At 46.7% G+C, this 17,583-nt stretch overlaps 1 protein-coding gene across 2 annotated transcripts; it reads left to right on the top strand.

Moving 5' to 3' along the window:
• Positions 1 to 1,320: 1,320 nt before the first annotated feature.
• SMARCE1 (SWI/SNF related BAF chromatin remodeling complex subunit E1) lies at positions 1,321 to 16,044 on the top strand. Of its 2 annotated transcripts, XM_085211201.1 has the most exons (11): positions 1,324 to 1,707; positions 2,293 to 2,343; positions 2,823 to 2,866; positions 5,791 to 5,895; positions 7,802 to 7,882; positions 8,996 to 9,127; positions 10,626 to 10,797; positions 12,334 to 12,506; positions 12,989 to 13,090; positions 13,628 to 13,838; positions 14,621 to 16,044. In XM_085211201.1, exons 2-11 carry the CDS (start codon positions 2,337 to 2,339, stop codon positions 14,830 to 14,832), a joined length of 1,239 nt encoding a protein of 412 aa, XP_085067327.1. In that variant the 5' UTR covers positions 1,324 to 1,707; positions 2,293 to 2,336; the 3' UTR covers positions 14,833 to 16,044. The 2 variants fall into 2 exon arrangements, with proteins under 2 accessions (XP_085067328.1, XP_085067327.1); XM_085211202.1 differs by lacking the exon at positions 8,996 to 9,127 and having other exon boundaries at positions 1,321 to 1,707.
• The last annotated feature ends 1,539 nt before the right edge of the window (positions 16,045 to 17,583 follow it).

The following is a 17,583-nucleotide window of genomic DNA, read 5'->3' as shown; positions in this document are numbered from 1 at the left end:
AAAAGAAAAAAACACTGCAGCACACAGCAATAGCTGGGTTTGTTACCACAGCCCTGCAGGCAGCCCACCCTTCTCTGATCAAAGGGCTTCTTCTCCATATGGGACTGCCTGACACAGGATTCCTCAGCCATATCAATAACTGCTGCTACTCTCAAACTGATTCAAATATGCACCCTGGTTTTTACTGCATTTTCTCCCCCTACTCCCCTGAGTGAGTATCTTTTAAGTTACCTACAAAATTGCTCTGTTCAAATTTGAAGAGCTTTCTTTGTTTGCTCATAAACTACCCAAACCTCCACAGGTGTCAGTGTGAACCACAGGAAGGTGTGCATGGGCACAAGAAGAGCTCACAGCAACATCACACCTGAGCACACATCAGTACCAGGCTGATTTCAAACCGACAGCGCTGCGGATGGACCTCACTGCTGGGCTGAGCACCACAGCTCCTTACATGTAAACACCTGATAGAAAAATTAGCTTCCTTGTCTCTAATGAATATATGTCCTCGTTATAAACCTTACAAAACTGTTGCTAATTAAACCAGTTGGATAAGAAGCCAAACATTTGGCTCATCTCTTCATGTGTCCATGTAAGCATGCTTATTTAAGAACAAAAACAAAACAGGCCAGGCTGCAGGCACCAAGAAGGACTGCAGCACCTCGGCATTACAGCCAGTTTGTTCTTCTCTCCTTCTATCATCTTTCGGGGTTACATAGGCATCGTTTATTTGTGTTTAAAAAACCCTATTTCTGGTGTCTTTCCAAGGGCAATCACAGTTTGCTTCTCCTCGCGCACCAGGCCCACCACAGCCATCCACTACAGGCACAAGGATCTTTATTTTTCAGCCACAGGACAGTTTTCCAGTCCCCAATCTTTATTTCACCTGCAGCCTCTCTCACTGACAGCTCCGCAGTGTAACCGATCCCTGCGGCGCACACGGTGCCGCGCCTCCGCCTCGGGGAGCTTTGCAGCACCGCCGTCATTCGGCCCTTCTGCTGCCCGGCCTGACTTCACGCCTCGCACAGCCGCCATTCTGTCACCACGTCGGGCAGAGCTTTTCTAGGCGGCCGACAGTTCCCCGAACAGCCCGGGCAGCTCCGCAGCCCTTATTTCGCCCCGTTATGGGGTTTTTTACGGGATTTTTTACGGGATCCACTCGGGCCGGACGCGCGGCCCCGCCGCCTCAGCAGAAAAAGGCGCGAAATGGCCGCGAAGCACCAACAGGCGCTGCGCGACCCCGCCCTGCGCCGCAGATTCGCTACCGGGGAACTCGGCCGCATCTCTGTGGAAACTGCTGAAAGGAACGTGGAAGCGCACGGCTCCCGCCCGGCCCGCGCCCTGGCTGTACTGGCTGAGGGCACACGAGGCTGCGGCCGCAGAGCGGAGCGTCCCGCCCGCTGCCCCGAGAGCGCAGGAACGCCGCGCGCCGCCCTCGCCCCATCCCGGTGGGGTGAGGCAGCGCTCCCCGCAGATTCGCTACAACACCTTCCGCTCTCCTTCCTCTCTGAGCGGGGCGCGGGGCAGCCCTCAACCCGGCGGCGGCTCTGAGACGAGCGGGGCGGACGGACCAGCCCCCGTCATCCGGATACCCGCGGGCGGGAGCAGGGCGGCGGCCGTGGCGAAAGTGCGGAGCGGAGCGCGCAGGCGCGGTGTTCGCCGCCGGCTCGGCCCGGGGAGGAACAAAGGGAGCGCGGCGGCGGCGGAGCGGTGAGTGCGGCGGTGCGGGGCGGGCGGGCAGGCAGCTCTGTGTGCCCTCTCGCGGGGCGGCTCTCGGCTCTTTGCACCGGACCGAAGGGGCTCAGATGGGCGCTGCCCGCGCGGCGGCTCCGCTCGCGGCCTCCTCCCGGCGGCGCGGCCCTCGCGGTTGGCGGGGCGGTGTTTGAGGGCCCTGCGGAGCTCCGGCCGGCGGGCGGCGCCGAGCGGCGGCGGAACTTCGCGAATTTCCTGGACGAGAAGGGCCGGGAAGCGGGGAAGGGCCGGGAAGCGGGGCCGGGCTGCCGAAGGGGTCCGTGCGGGCGGCGCTCGGCGTGACGTGAAATGGCTCCCGGGCGCGCACGCGAAGTCCCGAACGTGAGCGCCGCACAGCCGCGCGTTTCGTGGCGCGGCCCTTTAATTGAACCCGTGGGAAGTGCGGCCGCTATGGCAGAGAGCGCCTTTGTTTCCAGAAAGCCTTTTGTTTTCGGAACTGGCGAGCTTTTGGTTATTGTAATGAATGACGGGTGGTCGAAGCATCGCAGGCTGGGGAAGGTAAAGGCGTAATGCTTAATGGGGTGGTGTTCTTTTGTCTTTCAGGAACACAAATATAATGTCAGGTGGCTGAAAATTTGCCTATCAAAATGTCAAGTAAGTTTTCAGACTTTTCTTCCTTTGGAATGACAGATCTGGTTCAGCAGGCTCTGAGGCAGTGCCCGTAGTCCTTGTACACAGAGCAGCAGTGCTGCACAGTGCTGTGTCCACAGTGCTCCGTGCTGTCTGACTGCTGTGCTGTTGGCTCTCCCTGCAGCTTGGCTCTGCACGCAGCTGTTTCTGACACCTGCCTGGAGGTCTCAGGCACTGCTGCAGTCCAAGTGTTCGGTCTCATGGCAGATCTGACTGTCACAGCTTCTGCTAAGCCTTGCTTTGTTCCTTTCCCTCATCTCGTATTCCTTAATCTGCTGAAATAAAAGACCAGAGATGTAGCAATGATGTGGGTTTTTTTTTTTTTACGTTTCTTCTGTCCTTTGCTGTATGTTCTTATTAAAATGTTTGCCACAGAGGATGCCTTTTAAAGAACTCATTCAAATTTTCAAGGATTTTCTTTGCTTACATTTATATTTTAACAGAAAGGCCATCTTATGCTCCACCTCCTACCCCAGCTCCTGCAACCGTAAGTACAGTGCTTTTTCTCATTAACACAGATCCCTGGTAGCAGAGCTGTTAGTGACTTACTAGAGCCATAACGGCGGAGATGCAGCACCTTCCTATGTTGGAAAAACACACTTGTTGTATTTCATTGTTAATATGATACGCGTGGTTTGAAGTCATCTCAATTTCAAAACAGTTCGTGAAAAAGAAGTTGAATAAACTGGTTTCATCTTAAATTAAGCATCTGCAGCATCTGGCCTTTTTTTATCAACAGTCACTGGAATTACTCACCTATGTGGCCATCAAACTCATGCAGACAGTGCTGCCTGTTGCTCTAAAATGGTATTTGCAGCATTTGCAATGGAATACTGGAATAGTTAGGGACAAGTTGATACACTTAATTCTCAGACTCGGTGCTCAATTTGTACACAAATAATGAGCAAAAAAAAAAGCATGCATTTTTGTGCTTCTGACCCATTTTCAGTGGAATGCAGTTGTCTGTTGTATTTGGTCAGAAAAAGGAAACACTCACTGATGGTAATTTTACTCAGATTTCATAAAAATACTGATATTTTGGGGTCCACTGCATGATAAATATCCTAATTTATAGTAAAATGGTATGGAATGCTGATTAGGAAAACATGGGAATGATGTCCAGTTGTACTCGTGCATGTATAAAAGCATCCTGAAGTACTCGTGCTGTGGTTGGAAAAGCACCTGAAAGCAAACGCAGCTCTTGTTTTGGAAGCAGTGCATTCGTGGGGGAAAGTATTGATGTGTGGAACAAAGGAATGAGTAAAGATGCTATAGTGGAATTCTTTTGAAATCTGTTACCCAAGAGCTGTCATCCCTGCTCTCCACATCTGGGATGGAAAGTGCAGATGCAGTCAGGTGAAATGCAGTGCTTTCACTTCACCGTGCTGTGCTTCACATCAGAAGAGGTCCGAAAGTGATTGCAATGTATAAAGTACGAGTTAAGCTTAAAAAAGGAGAAAGAGATCATTGTGTTTTGCGTAGTTTGTTCAGTTTTCATTTGGACACAACTTAGTAGACTTGTGCTGTTAGGAGGAACGTGATGGCATCCTTACAAGTGAATCCCTGCATCAGGAGCTGTGCCTGTGGTTCTGTGGGCACAGGCACTGCTGCAGGATGGATACAGAGGCCGTGCATCTTTTAGTCAAGCTGCAAATTCATCAGCACTGTACGCAAAGCCAGGTTCACTTTTGCTAACAGTGATGTGCATTGCCTGTCTTTCCAACACCTTTTGTATTAACTTAAATCACTTGCAGTCCTTGAGATAGTCAGTGCTCTGTAAGAGCTGCAGAGGAACACCTTGTTTACCCCTCCTGGGCCGGATCCTGAGCTCAGCAGAGTGTCACCAGCTCTCACTGACCGCAGTATTGCATCTGAAGTAACAGGTGGTGTTAATGCAGGGTGGTTACCTTGCAGCACTCCTGCTGATTTCTTTCTCTGCAACGGAGGTTTGCTGTCCTCTGATTTTAATGGAGATGTTATAGTAATGCTGTCACGTAGTAAAATAGCATCATATTACACAGCAAATGTCATCATCAGAGGCATAAAAACTGAGTCAAGGTCAGCTACTGCAATTGAGCTTAGGTTTGGCAATGGAACATACAAAGGCTGGTTTTTAAAGGATACTTTTGTATTATTTGTTCAGAAATAAACCAACTACAGCATGTGCACATATAGCTGAAAACCCTGCGAGTCAATATAGTTTAGCTTACAGGTTCTGTTTGTTCTGTGTTTGCATCTGTCACACCTTGGATCCTTGAACTCAGTCATAGGGCTTTTGTAGCTGTAATGTAGAGCGGGTACAGCGAGCACAGCGCCTTAAAGGATGCTGAAATGGACCTTACTAAACTTACTAAAGTGACACTCAAGTGTGAGAAGTGCAGGCAGTGTGTGAACCTGGCGTGGTGCTGCTGGTGCCCTGGATGGGAGCAGCGCTCCATCACCACTCCATGCCTTGTCTGCTTTATTTCCAACACCATTTGAATTCTGGATAAAGAAAAGAGTGTAGTTGAAGTGCGGGAGTGAGATTCACAAGAGAAAGGGGTGACAGTGAACCTTCTGATGTTTGATTACAGTCCCTGCTTACCCACCATCTGTGTGCACAGGAATTAGATTTTCTCAGTGTTACAGGAGGTGAGAACAAATTGATCCACCTACAGGAACGGATGAAGATGTGTTTGATTAACTGCTGAAACGTCTCTGATTCAGTCGTGGCCTAAGATTTGTGGTTTCTAACCTGCAGATTGCATTGCAGCACTTCTTCAGCTCCGTCAGTCTGCAGCCTCCGCACAGAGCGGCGTCTCCACGCATCGTCCTCTCTTGGTTTTTCTAATCCTTACAGTTCTCCAAAGTGTTTCGATTCTGCAAACCACCAGTAAAGTCTTCTGCTCCTGGTATTGGTGCACAGATGGTGCTTTGAGAGACTGATTTATTTTTTTTTACCCTGTTCGTTGGCAACATCGTGTTCATTAGAAGTCAAAAGGATGGGAAAAGGAGGAGGCAGAGGTTTTCACTGTTGTAGTAAATGTTGACTTGGGGAATTTTTGCCCCTATACTGTGTGCTACTTTGCCTTCTAAGTTTGGATATGAGACTCCTCTTGAATTTCTTGGTGGCTTAAACGTTGGAAGTATGATCAGGACTGATGGAATACTTGTGGCGCAATTAGCAGAAGTAAAAGCACTAACTTTGGACAGAAATTTGTAGTGAAACAGCTGCTAAAGAATCCTGTTTCCTTGATAGCTTTATATTGGACTAAATTCTGTGTGTTGAGAAGATATCAACTGCTACACCTCATTTGCTTGTTTAAATTCTGATTGCTTTTGCATGCCATATTGCAGTTCATTTTCATTTATGTGTTTTCCTCGTTTGATCTCATTTCTCATTCGTGTTTTTGTCTCATTTGTTTCCATCAGCAAATGCCCAGCACACCAGGGTTTGTGGGATACAATCCATACAGCCATCTGGCCTACAACAACTACAGGCTGGGAGGGAACCCGGGCACCAACAGCCGGGTCACGGTAGGAGAATCAACTATTACATCATCCAGCAAACAACAGGCACTGCCCAGAAATGGCTTTAGTGTTAGGTTCTTCTGAATCTTGGCTGCTGCCTCGTTTTCTAGGAACAAAAGATTACTTCTGATTTTCACTCTCCATCCCTACCCCTTCCCCTTCACTTTGAAACCCTTCACAAGCAAATGGGCTTCTGTTCAAGAGGGGGAAAAGTGTGGGAATTGCATGATGCAGAACTCGGAGGAGACACTCTGTGGTCTTCAGTGACCGCTGCACGTGTAGGGAAGGTCTGTTCTGCAGGTACCGAGCCCTGGGGGGAGGGAACTGCAAATTTATTGGCTTTGAGTGGCACAGAAATAAGGAGGAATGCTTTGCAGACCGGGGATCGTTGACAGTAGTTGCATCACACTATTGAGCTGTGCAAGAAGTGTGAGCCTTTGTTTTTCTTTCCAGTCCTAGTCTGGTTTAATTGTGTGAAGTCCCTAGTTCAGAAACAGTTGTTTCAACAGAAATATAATGATAGAAAATAGAATCAGATATTCTGTATTCTGTGGGTGTATCGAAAATGGACGTTAAATTCATTTTTGATGGAGGAAGTGAAGTGAAGTGAGAGGTGACAACTTCCTTCAAATACAGATCAAAGTCCTGAGCTTCAGGTGCAGTCAGGAAAAAGGCAGTGGAGGCACAAAATTTTCTTAACTAACACAACAGAAATAGAGTAAATCCCTATTTTTTTAAAAAAAAAAGTTCCTGTAATTATCATAATAAAGTTTTTCATTTGAGACTTTCTTAACTTCAGAACATCTGCTCAGTTTAGAACGTGGTGTAAGAAGTGATTTGTCAAGGAACACATATGGTGCCTTAAGAGAGGAGTCCTCTTCTTGTGCCTCTTCTATAAACCTCCTTTCAGACTTCATGAGTTCATCAGGCTTATTGAAATGCTTACAGAAAAGGCCTTCCCCATACAAGCTGGAACTCGACTGATGTACTGTCTGAACATATATTTATTTTCTTAAGCAAGGTTAAGTTGCTCTGAGAACTCTCATTGTTTCTGTATGTCATAAGCATATACAGCTTTCTCTGCCATGCATATGTCAATATATGTATGGTGTCTTGGAACTCCTGTTAATTTAAAAGCATTAAACAGTTTCCGTTAATGTTTTTCAAATCCATCTGTGTGTGTATCTATGTATACATTTTGGTAATGCATATATCCATGGACATTATCTGTACCTATACGCAGTTCTGTATGCATTGTTTCATAGAACTTCATAAGTTCAGCCAAAAAAAAAAAAAACTTGGAGAGGAACAATTGGAAAGCTGAAACAACGTTGGCCTTTATGGCCAATTTCAAATATTTGTTTAATCTACTCAATCCTGAAAAAGCTCAAAACTGCTTTCTGTTCTTATGGAAATGGTCCCACAGTGGTAACTCCCCACTTGTGGGAGTGCCTGCAGAGCGGAGCTGGCGGGCTGTCAGGTTGTGGCGAGGGGAACAAAGCTGCCAGGTGTCCTGTAAAGGATGAGCAGGGCGTGCAGCAGCTCTCCATCAGCAGCACTCCTCTGTGTCTTCTTACTTAGCACAAGGTGCTCAGCATTGCCCAGACCGGAAGGAAGATGAGAGCACACAGACGTGCAGAGGCTGTCGTGGATAATTACAGCTTGGAGGCAAATAACGCACACTGATGGATCGGTTGCAGGGGGGATTTGCTTTTCGTAGCGAGCAGTTTAACAGGACTAGTTGTGCACCTGTGCACAGGCCGGGGGGGGCTGGTGCTTCATTCTTGGAACGGGGTGGGGGTATGTTTGTTTTTTCAACTGCGCAAGAGTAAATGCTTTCCCAAAGCTGGCGCGTGTGGAAACTGTCCAGTGAGCACATTAACAAATGGACTTCTTCATTTTTTTTCCATAGGCTTCCTCTGGTATTACCATTCCAAAGCCCCCAAAGCCCCCAGACAAGCCCCTGATGCCCTACATGAGGTACAGCCGGAAGGTGGGTATGGGAACAAGTAATAATAAACGTTAGCGTTGCACATGCTAACAATTCGTTGCTGTTATTTTAGTTTCAGCTTTTAAACTTTTACTCCTAACAGCCTGCACGTTCTTTTAAGGGAATTGTAAAGTACAGATGCATTGCCCTGCAGAATAACAGCAGCAGTGTTCTGTTGTTACGGTTGCCAGTTTCTGGGGGGAAAGGTTGTCTCTAAAATGATAATTTCCTACTGCTGTCCGCTGACAAGGATCCACCCTGCCACATTCAGAACTTCCTGTGACTTACTGAGAGAACTTTTTATGTAAAGGAAATATTCCTTGCGGTATACTGGGCTTGGTACAGTGCTGTAGCTGGACTGAAGAGTAGCAATGAGTGGACTTTGCATGTTCTCCTTCACCAACCTAGCCTGTGGCAACGGTTACTTCGCTATTCTCTGAACTGTTTGACAGAAAATAGGAGAGAGACCCTTGTGGAGTCTGAAATCTGATTGGCATGGGGAGGGCATGTGAGCCCGTCTGAAGCGGGTGAGCCAGAAGGAAATTCTTCCACTTCTGGTTAAGTATCCTTACCAGCGTATCTGTCTTAGGCCAAAAAACCAGCAACAAAAAAAAGTCAAGTGGCGCAGCAAGAAATAACACTGGCAGCTCTCTCCTTGTTTTTTTTTTTTTCCCTGTAAAGTTAGAAACCTTTTTGGTGGAGTCAGAACTTGTTGGAACTCAAATTGATCAGCAAGACTGAAAAATATTTTGAAATGTTGCATTCTGATCTGAAAAGCTCAGTGCTCTTTACCGTAATCTACTGCTGGATGTGTGTACTCAGTAGCACTTTTTTTTTCCCAGAGATGCAGCGATGTGCATTTGAGAAGAGAATTAAGAGGGTTAAAGGCAATATTCTCATGAAACCAAAGCCATTTCAGCAATTGCCCGTTTCAGTAGATGACCTCCTACTGACTTCCTGCCCCAGAAAATAACCGAGATAGTTTAGCCAGGCTCATCCCTAACTTAATCCTGTTTTTCGTGGTGGTTCCAGAAAGAACACTGAGATGACAATATAAAATGTTTAATTTGGAAGTATTTAGATATCATTAGTAAAGCTCCAGCTGTTTCTGTTAAGGTCTGGGACCAAGTGAAGGCGTCCAATCCTGATTTGAAGTTATGGGAAATTGGCAAGATTATTGGAGGAATGTGGCGAGATCTCACTGATGAAGAGAAGCAAGAGTATTTGAATGAATATGAAGCTGAAAAGGTAAATGGAAGAAATCTGGGATGTTTATTACAGCTGATTCTTCTAGGAACTGGTCTGAGAAGAAAAATTCATCTTCCCCATGCAGTGGTGTATGAGGCTTTCACGAGACCCCCTATATGTAACTTAATGGAAGTATGTCCTGACACATCTTTTAGATTTTTTTTTTTAAATAACTGTACATCAGCTGTGACTGGTCAGTTTTTAGACCTAGTTCAAAATGAAGTATTTATAATTGAGTGCCGATTTTAACTGTTTAATGAATGGATTTAATTGTACAACATCAGTGTTGAAAAGATTGTCTCAACACCAAAATCCTCTTTCAAAACTAGTGATCTGCAACTACTGCTATTGAGGCATGGACATGCTCATAAAAGACTTCCAGTCACGTAGGGTTTGGTTTCCATGCTGGTGTATCTCCACGCTGTGGCATAGTGGTTTGTTTCTTAGTAGAAAAATTACACCATTTTTTAGGGCTTTCTTGTGTTTCTGTTTTTTATCTTCGTGACAAAAGATGACAGCTACGCCATGTCTCTAGGTTGGTAAGTGTTGAGGACTTTTACAGACTGTTACTGTGATCCTAAACTGCAAAGGGGAGCTTGTCCACCCGCTGCCTTGTAGTTAAACCTGGTTTGTGCACAGCCTGACCAAACCTGAGCTGTCTTATTCCAAGTCAGTAGAGAAGTACTTCCAAGCTGGCTGCTCTTAGTTGAAACAAAATTAAGGAATTCTATTTTTTTTCACCTGGTAACAGTGTTTAGATTGTAAGCTCCTTGGGGCAGGGGCCATCTTGCTTGTATTTTTCCAGTGCCTAGACAGGCTTCCAGTCCTAGTAATAAAGAAACTGACACCCTTAGGTATTGCTACCAGGATTGTAGATTATCTCATTTTTCATTGGAAATACCTCAGATCTCTGTACAAATTCTAGACTAGGCAAATTTTAAAAGTGATGTGAAAGAAAGAAATTCAAAGGGAAAATATTTCAGAGAAGGTGAAAACAGTGATGCAGTCCTGCTACCAGTAGTCTGGCTGCAGCACTCTGTATCATCCCAGTGCAGGGATGGATCAAAGAACGCAAAGGCATAAGTTATTTGGAAACTGGCTCATGGCATAACTGGAATAAAGAAAGAGAAGAAATCGAAATAAAAGACGTAGTTAAAGCTCCAAAGAATTATTGAGAATATTTTAAGTCAACTCACCTTTATTTTATCAGAGTTCATTTGCTAAATGCCTTGTTCTGAAGTTTGACTTCAAACAACAAAAATAAAGCGTTCTTAAGACCTCTGAGCAGTAAAACACACCTAAAAGCCCAACGCCAGTTTGGCTCAATGACTGTGGGAGAAGTTGTAATTTGTAAAACTTAAAGCTGAGGGAATCTGGTTGTGTATCAGTCAGATAGTTCAGAAGAGATGTCTGTATAACTGCGCTTTGAGTTACACCTAATTGTGTCAGGTCTGAAATTGTCCAGCGGTGCAATCAAACGATATTGCTCACGTTTCAGATTGAGTACAATGAGTCCATGAAGGCCTACCATAACTCTCCTGCATACCTTGCCTACATCAATGCAAAAAGTCGTGCTGAGGCCGCGTTAGAAGAAGAAAGCCGACAAAGGCAGTCACGCATGGAGAAGGGTGAACCTTACATGAGCATACAGCCAGCAGAAGATCCAGATGGTAAGCAGAAAGCAGTCTGTATGCATGTGCAGGGAGAAAGTCTCATCACAGGGCCTGTGGCATAAGCCCCTGCCAGATAGAGAAATTTACTTCTGTGTAGCCTTCCCAGTGCTGAGCGTGACTTCCTTTCATTTCAGTACCTTCAGTACTAATTCTCATGGTTCTGTTTTATTTCGTATAGCTAACAGCTGACCTTGTCTCGCTCCCAAAACCTAAGGTGACAAGGCAGTGATAAATCTTCCAGCCCTTAATTGTGTGTGAAGTAATGCGGACGGTTCAAAAGAAAGCAGTCTGCTTAAGACTCTGTAGTGGCTTTAACGAATGAATTACCAAAAGATGAGCTGCTTCCTTTAATCCAGCTTGAGTGCAACCCTGCACTTCATTAGCAGAAGCACGTCACTCTGATAAGCTGAGTTCTGGTATGATTAGGAGCACCTGAACTTCAAACATTCACCAAATGTCATTTGAGATTGTTTAGAACAGTTTTATCCTCGCTATTGACAAGTTGATGAGAAAATGCTGAGAGTTTATTTGACTGCAAGGAAATGCACCCCACCCAGCAGGAAAAATTCAGATTTGTGCAGTTAAGGTCTGCTTTTAAATTCATGACCCAGTACGAACTTGTTGAAACCTGAGGGTGAAAAAATCTGTTCAGTTACACCCTGAGATAAAGCCTGTGGCAACAGCACCTTCCCGTGTGAGGTAACTGCTGAACTTCTGTCAACACGTTTAGTGCTCCAAGCAGCTGACATTCTGGGGCTTTAATTTCTGTTCTGCAGTACATGGACCAGAATTAATGCAGGCAGAGCCAGCTGTGCCAGCACCAAGCTGGATCTGCTCACGTTTGGGACGAAAGGCAGAAACATTGCTGCTGTGCTGCCCCGTGTGTCACTAGGATCGTAGGGACTGTAGGACTATCGTGAGAAGAGGAAAAAGACCTTGTGTTTCTGGAGGCTCAGACAGCAGTTCTGCTATTGAGAACCTGACTGCTTCAATTTTCATTATTTTCATAAAGGCTTGACCTGCTCTCTGGGCAAATGCAGGAAGTCACAGCACGGCAAGTCTTGTCTTCTACAGCCCAGAAGCTCTGAGTGCTGCTAGATGTAGGAAGAGAGTTTTGTAGTTTCAGATGTCAGGAGGAGTCTCTCTTCTGTTAGTATTTTACATTTTTTTTCTTTCTCAGTGAATGTTGTTCTGATACCACGCTTAATCAGAAATGTTTTTTTATTCAGTGCATTAATAGCTCATCTTAATCTGGAAACTTGGAAAACACACAATAAGTAACGAGGTCAATCCAAAGTCATGTGTGGGAGCTGTGTACAGAACTGCAGCCGTAGCTGTGCTGAGGTGAACGGCATTCTGCTCCTCAGTAGCTGGTGTTCCTTAGTCAGATATTTTAGTATGAACTTCATGACACGAGGAGGCAGTGTGAGGTTTGGGTTGGTTTGTGATTAGTGGTGACACTGGTACAGTCTCATCAGCCCCGGTGCTTACTTTGGGGAATTGAAGCTGCTGTGCCTCCACCTCCCGTTTCAGATTACGACGATGGGTTTTCGATGAAGCACACAGCTACAGCTCGCTTCCAGAGGAACCATCGGCTCATCAGTGAGATCCTGAGCGAAAGTGTGGTTCCTGACGTCCGCTCCGTTGTCACTACAGCTAGAATGCAAGTTCTTAAACGCCAGGTTCAGTCTTTAATGGTTCACCAGGTAAAGATAAACGCTGGAAAGGCAGCGTGCCAAGTCCTGCATCCTTTGATCATCCCCACACTGTTCTTGTTGGGTGTCTGTGCTCTGTTTGCTCCAGTTGCTAATCGTTGAGTTTTCTCAGGAGTGCTAAGATGTGAGATTTCATCCCCTGTGACCTTTCTTACTGAGAGTTACATTAAGCTGTATATTGTTCTTTAGGACACCTTAAGTAGCAAACCCGTAGCTCTTCGTTATTACACAGCACCTTTCTCCAGAGGGGGTGAATGTGCAGTTTAATAGATTGAGTTGCTTATGACTGCAGTCTCTTTAGTGCACAGACCCATTTATTGTTCAGACTTTTTTACTTCTTGATGTATGTTGGGTATTGGATCAAGGAAAACGTTTTGCTGTAAGGATTTAAACACGGCTGCATTTAAATGTTGAACTGAATATTGTTGTCAGTTTCTTCAGAAGTAAGGCATCTTCATTTCTTACATTTCCAGCGTAAACTGGAAGCTGAACTGCTGCAAATTGAAGAGCGTCACCAGGAGAAGAAGAGGAAATTCTTGGAAAGCACAGAATCCTTTAACAACGAGCTCAAAAGGGTACGAGTCTCCTTCTCCATCTTGAGCAATCTACTAGTTACCTGCTCGTACAGATACTCTGCCCACCTCCATTCAGCTCAGTATTGCATTGTTTGTAATTAGATGACTGCAGTGTCCTGGTTTGGTGAAGTGTGTGGCAGTTGGAAAGCACACAGCATTTCTGTGATTCCGTGCTCCTGTGGTGTCCTGCAGTGGTTACGTTCAGGCACTGCACTCTGTGAGCACCTGCAGGCTCCTGGAGGTCACCAGGGGGCAGCTCAAGGAAAGAGGCCTGGAGCCACTTTGGAGAACGTATGGCTGTGTCCTGGGCTGCATCCAGAGCCAAGATTTAGATCACTTACCTAGTTGGTTTTTTTTTATATGTACTTGTTGCTACTTCTGTAGTTTCTGAAGCTTTTAATATAAACTTATTCAGATCACAATAGTTATTGTGCAGATATTGCTGCACATAGAGATACTGAGCTAATTGAGTTTTCTTGATGTTTTGTCTTTCACAATGTAACTGGAGTAATAAAAGAACTTTTTGTTAATTGCCAGCTATGCAGTTTGAAGGTGGAAGTGGATATGGAAAAAATTGCAGCTGAAATTGCTCAAGCTGAGGAACAGGCTCGCAAGAGGCAGGAGGAAAGGGAAAAGGAAGCAGCTGAGCAAGCTGAGCGCAGTCAGAATAACACAGCAGCTGAGGAAGAGCAGGCAGCTAACAAAATGGAGGAGAAGAAAGAAGAGGAGAGCACTCCAATGGAGACAGGTAACCACATCTCAAACCACCTGCAGGATCCCCAGGGGATCAATGTTAAGGTAACTCTGAAGAGGCTCTGCTTGGCTGGGGGGTGCCTCAGGTTTGTGCTGTTTGGAAGAAAAGCTTCTCCAGAAGAACATTTCACAATAGTTATCTTGGTCACAGGTGTTTGTTTTCCTCGTTAAGTTGTTCCTTTTTAAAAGGGTAGAGAGTATCACAAAAACAGTATGTAATACTTTGTGTAAGGAGAGAAAAAAGGATTTCTGGATGCTTTCATCTTCTAGACTTGGGTTAGGTGGGAGCAACTGAGTGCATTTCCTTGACCCACTGCCACCATCTGGTAAGGATGCTAGAACTGCAGCTCTTCCCATGCTGCTTTTCCAACCTGACCGCAGGCTTTGTTGTGTTCCATACAGTGACTTTAGTGACAGGGACAGTATTTATGAGAATCAGTGGCCGTGTCTCAGTGAGTCATTGCTGGAACAGCATAAGGGAGAGTGGACTGATTGTTTGGGTTCTGCTGCATCTAGCTTAACGAGGCACATTGCTTTCTTGTGCCCCACTCCTGAGTTCAGGCAGCTGCAGGAGACCTTCAGGGTGCCGTGTGGCAGGACCACAGTTCTGAGCACCGAGTGGGCTTTGAGAGCTGTGCCTCTTACTGCACATGCCAAGTAACAAGTAATTGCTCTGAAATGCTCTCATTTATTACAAGTTCCATTCCTAAGTTCTAACTGCACTACCTAAATAAATATATTGGTATATAAATGACACTAAGAAGAATTTTATTGCAGAAGAGCCTCACCCAGAGGAGAGCACAGAAAACCAGCAGAATGGTGAAGAAGGAACATCTACCCCTGATGATAAGGAGAGTGGCCAAGAGGGGGCTGACAGCACTGCAGAAGAAGGAACCAGTGACAGCAACACTGGTTCAGAGAGCAACAGTGCGACAGTGGAAGAGCCTCCTGCAGATCCCAACACTGAGGAGAGTGAGAAGAAAGAATAAACAGTGACTTGTTTCATGTGTGTCCTCTTAATGAAGTACTGGTTTGATTTCAAAATGTGCTAAGCAGCTTTTGTATCTTTATTGCCTGTGCCTGTCCCAAAGATACTGGGGTTTGGTAGCACCTGTTATCAGCATAGTAACCTAAAGGGCATTTCAGGGGCAAAGGAAATCTTAAAACAGACAGAAAAAATACATCTAAGCATAGTGGTATGATATGTATCAAGATAATTGTTTGGAATTTCTTCCCCAGAACGATAGTACTAGTTTTGTTTTTAATAACAAAATTTTCCTTTTTCTGACTAAATTGTCACAGTGAACAGCAGCCCTTGTTTTCTTGTGGCCCGAGGAGGTGGAGATGTGCATCACCTCTGCGTTCCTCCTGACATGGAGGTGGGCTGCCTCAGCCCCCACATCTCCTGCTTGGTGTAGGGGGTGTCACAGCTGCACCCAGGAAGGCAGTGCCATGCACAGAGCTTGGAGCTGACAAACCCAACCCACAGCAGCTTAGGATGTGTCCCTGCTGCTGTTTCAGTTCTTGGCAGCAGTGATGTCTACTGCAGCTGCCTGGTTTTAAAGAGTGCTTTCAGCATTCATGAGTCGGGCTCCTAAAGAAGGCTGCAAGATTTGGACTTTTGTTGTATAATTTCTGTCACCCTTTGGATAGGGCTGCCTTCAGCAGAGAGGGAAACTTGCTGTTCTGCAAGCAGCAGATCCAGGGATGCGTTCCCAAGTGACTGAGTGCAGTTGTCCTGAAGTAAGCGACATTGTATCTTAAGGATTTTTTCTGTGATAGCAGCCTTTGCTTTTCTTCACAATTTGACTCTTTATTTGCTACTTAGATATCCTAACAGGACCTCAGCCAAAGATCTGGCACAGTGCAGAGCAGGAGAACGCGTCAGTGTGTTACTGCAGTCACGAACACAGCGCAGTGACCAGCAGCGCTCCTCCCAAAACCTCCAAAAAAACCCTATAAAAACTACTGCTGAAAATGCCCCGTTTTGTCTGTGTAAGCAGAAGCCCTCTCTGCAGAGAACTGCACCAGACACAAACCAGTTGTGCTTCCAACTACAAGAGAGCACACGCTGTACACGCCTCGGTAAACAGTATGTTTTGATGGATGGTGGGTATATGAGATGGTGGTGTTTTTCTAAATCTTTGGTTTTTTTCCTAATGGTCTGAAAAGAATAAAATCCAACATTCTTGTTTTTTAAACCGATAGTGGTCTGGTTCTTGTCTGAAGGCACTGCTGTGCTTGCAGGGCTTTTGTCTGTCTTAAGCCCAGGGGAACCAAAAATGTGGAATCCGTTGCTGACATACATTCAGTACTAAAAGCTGCGCTGCAGCAGCACCTCAAAACCAAAAACTCAGAGCTGATCCGGGCTGCTGTTCAGATGCTGTGACCAGAACTGGTGAGAGCTGTTGGCTTCAAGAGCTGCTGAATGGGGGAATCTGGGGAGGAAGCAATACCTGCAGTGAAATACCTGTAACAAATCGGGATCGTTTTGCCTGGGAGCTTTTAACTGCCTCCTTCCAACCATCAGCAGTCGGGTTTCTGTCACCCCAAATGAAGTGGAACTTCCACCCCGCGGGGCTGTGATGTTTGTGTATTCACAAAGCGTGTGATACGATGTAATTACACTCCTAATCCTTAATACCTGGGCCCAATTACTGCTCATTAACTGCTGTGCGTTCCTTCTGGCCGCACACGGCTTCGTGAGCCCGTGAGGACCTTCCTGCTGGGAGGTGCTGAGGCTGCAGTGTGCAAAAAGTGTGCAAAACGTGTGTAAAACGTGTGTAAAACAGACCCTCGTGGGACACGAACTGGCGGCTCACAGCGGTGCTCTGCTCCACAGATGTCAAGCTGCAGTTCTTTGTGAAACCTGCTACAAATTGCAGTAATTTTACCCTCAGTCCCTCAAAACAGGCGAGTTGTCACTGCGATGAACGTGAGCTTCGGGTGGAACCGGGTGGGACAGCAGCAGGAGGGCAGTGAGCTCGTTGTGCACAGCTTCCATCTGTGCCGCAGCCCTGCTGTTTGGAGACTGTTTGTGTTTCCATCTCCTACATTTTCTCGAGGTACATGTAAATAACAGTAATTACTGGCACACGCGGGTGTGCATCTAGTGAGCAGGTGTCATCTTCAGGGGTAAAATCACCTTTCCAAGCTCACAGAGAAACCTGAACGAGTGCCCGACGCGGGGAGTCCGAAGCTCTGAGCGGTGGGCAGAGCTGCAGAGCCCGGGGCAGGACGTGTCTGCACGAGGTGCCGAGCATCGGGAAGGGAGAGGAGCCCAGCGGGGCCCCGATGGAGCGCCGCCTCCGTCCGGCTGCAGGGAAGCGCTGAAAAGCACCGGGACTGCAAAGGAACGAGGAAACGCGCGGTGCCGAGGAGACGCCGGGAGGCGCAGCGCCGAGCTGCCACCAAACCCCGTTCCTTTGCTGCGCTCCTGCAGGAGCCCCTTCTGCCCGCACTCCTCAGGGTGCAGTCGGGCTCAGCGCCCAGCAGCCCGATGTCTGCCCCGCACTCCCGTTAGCCGGCTGCCGAGGGCTCGGACACACGGCAGCCGAATGGGCTTCCTGCTGAAACTGCGCAGCACCAGAGCCCTCAGCCGGACACGAAACCCCCCACGAGGAGCACGGCACAGGTCAAGCACCGAACCGCTGCTGCTGAGCTCGGGGCCGCTCGCTGCCCGCCTTCTCCTCCCCGTTTTGCGCACCTCGTCTGGGATTTGGCTGCAGGCTCACAGAGCC

Source organism: Meleagris gallopavo, chromosome 29 (genome assembly GCF_905368555.1).
Source record: "Meleagris gallopavo chromosome 29, MGAL_WU_HG_1.1, whole genome shotgun sequence".
NCBI lineage: Eukaryota > Metazoa > Chordata > Aves > Galliformes > Phasianidae > Meleagris > Meleagris gallopavo.
The sequence above is the reverse complement of the archived record's forward strand: the minus strand, read 5'-3'. Positions and strand labels throughout refer to the sequence as shown.

What these genes read in the sequence shown, in the direction of transcription:
- SMARCE1 (XM_085211201.1), top strand. An exon ending in CTACCCCAGCTCCTGCAACC is followed by an intron (nt 2,867 to 5,790) that starts GTAAGTACAGTG and finishes TGTTTCCATCAG; the next exon opens with CAAATGCCCAGCACACCAGG. An exon ending in GAGCACTCCAATGGAGACAG is followed by an intron (nt 13,839 to 14,620) that starts GTAACCACATCT and finishes ATTTTATTGCAG; the next exon opens with AAGAGCCTCACCCAGAGGAG.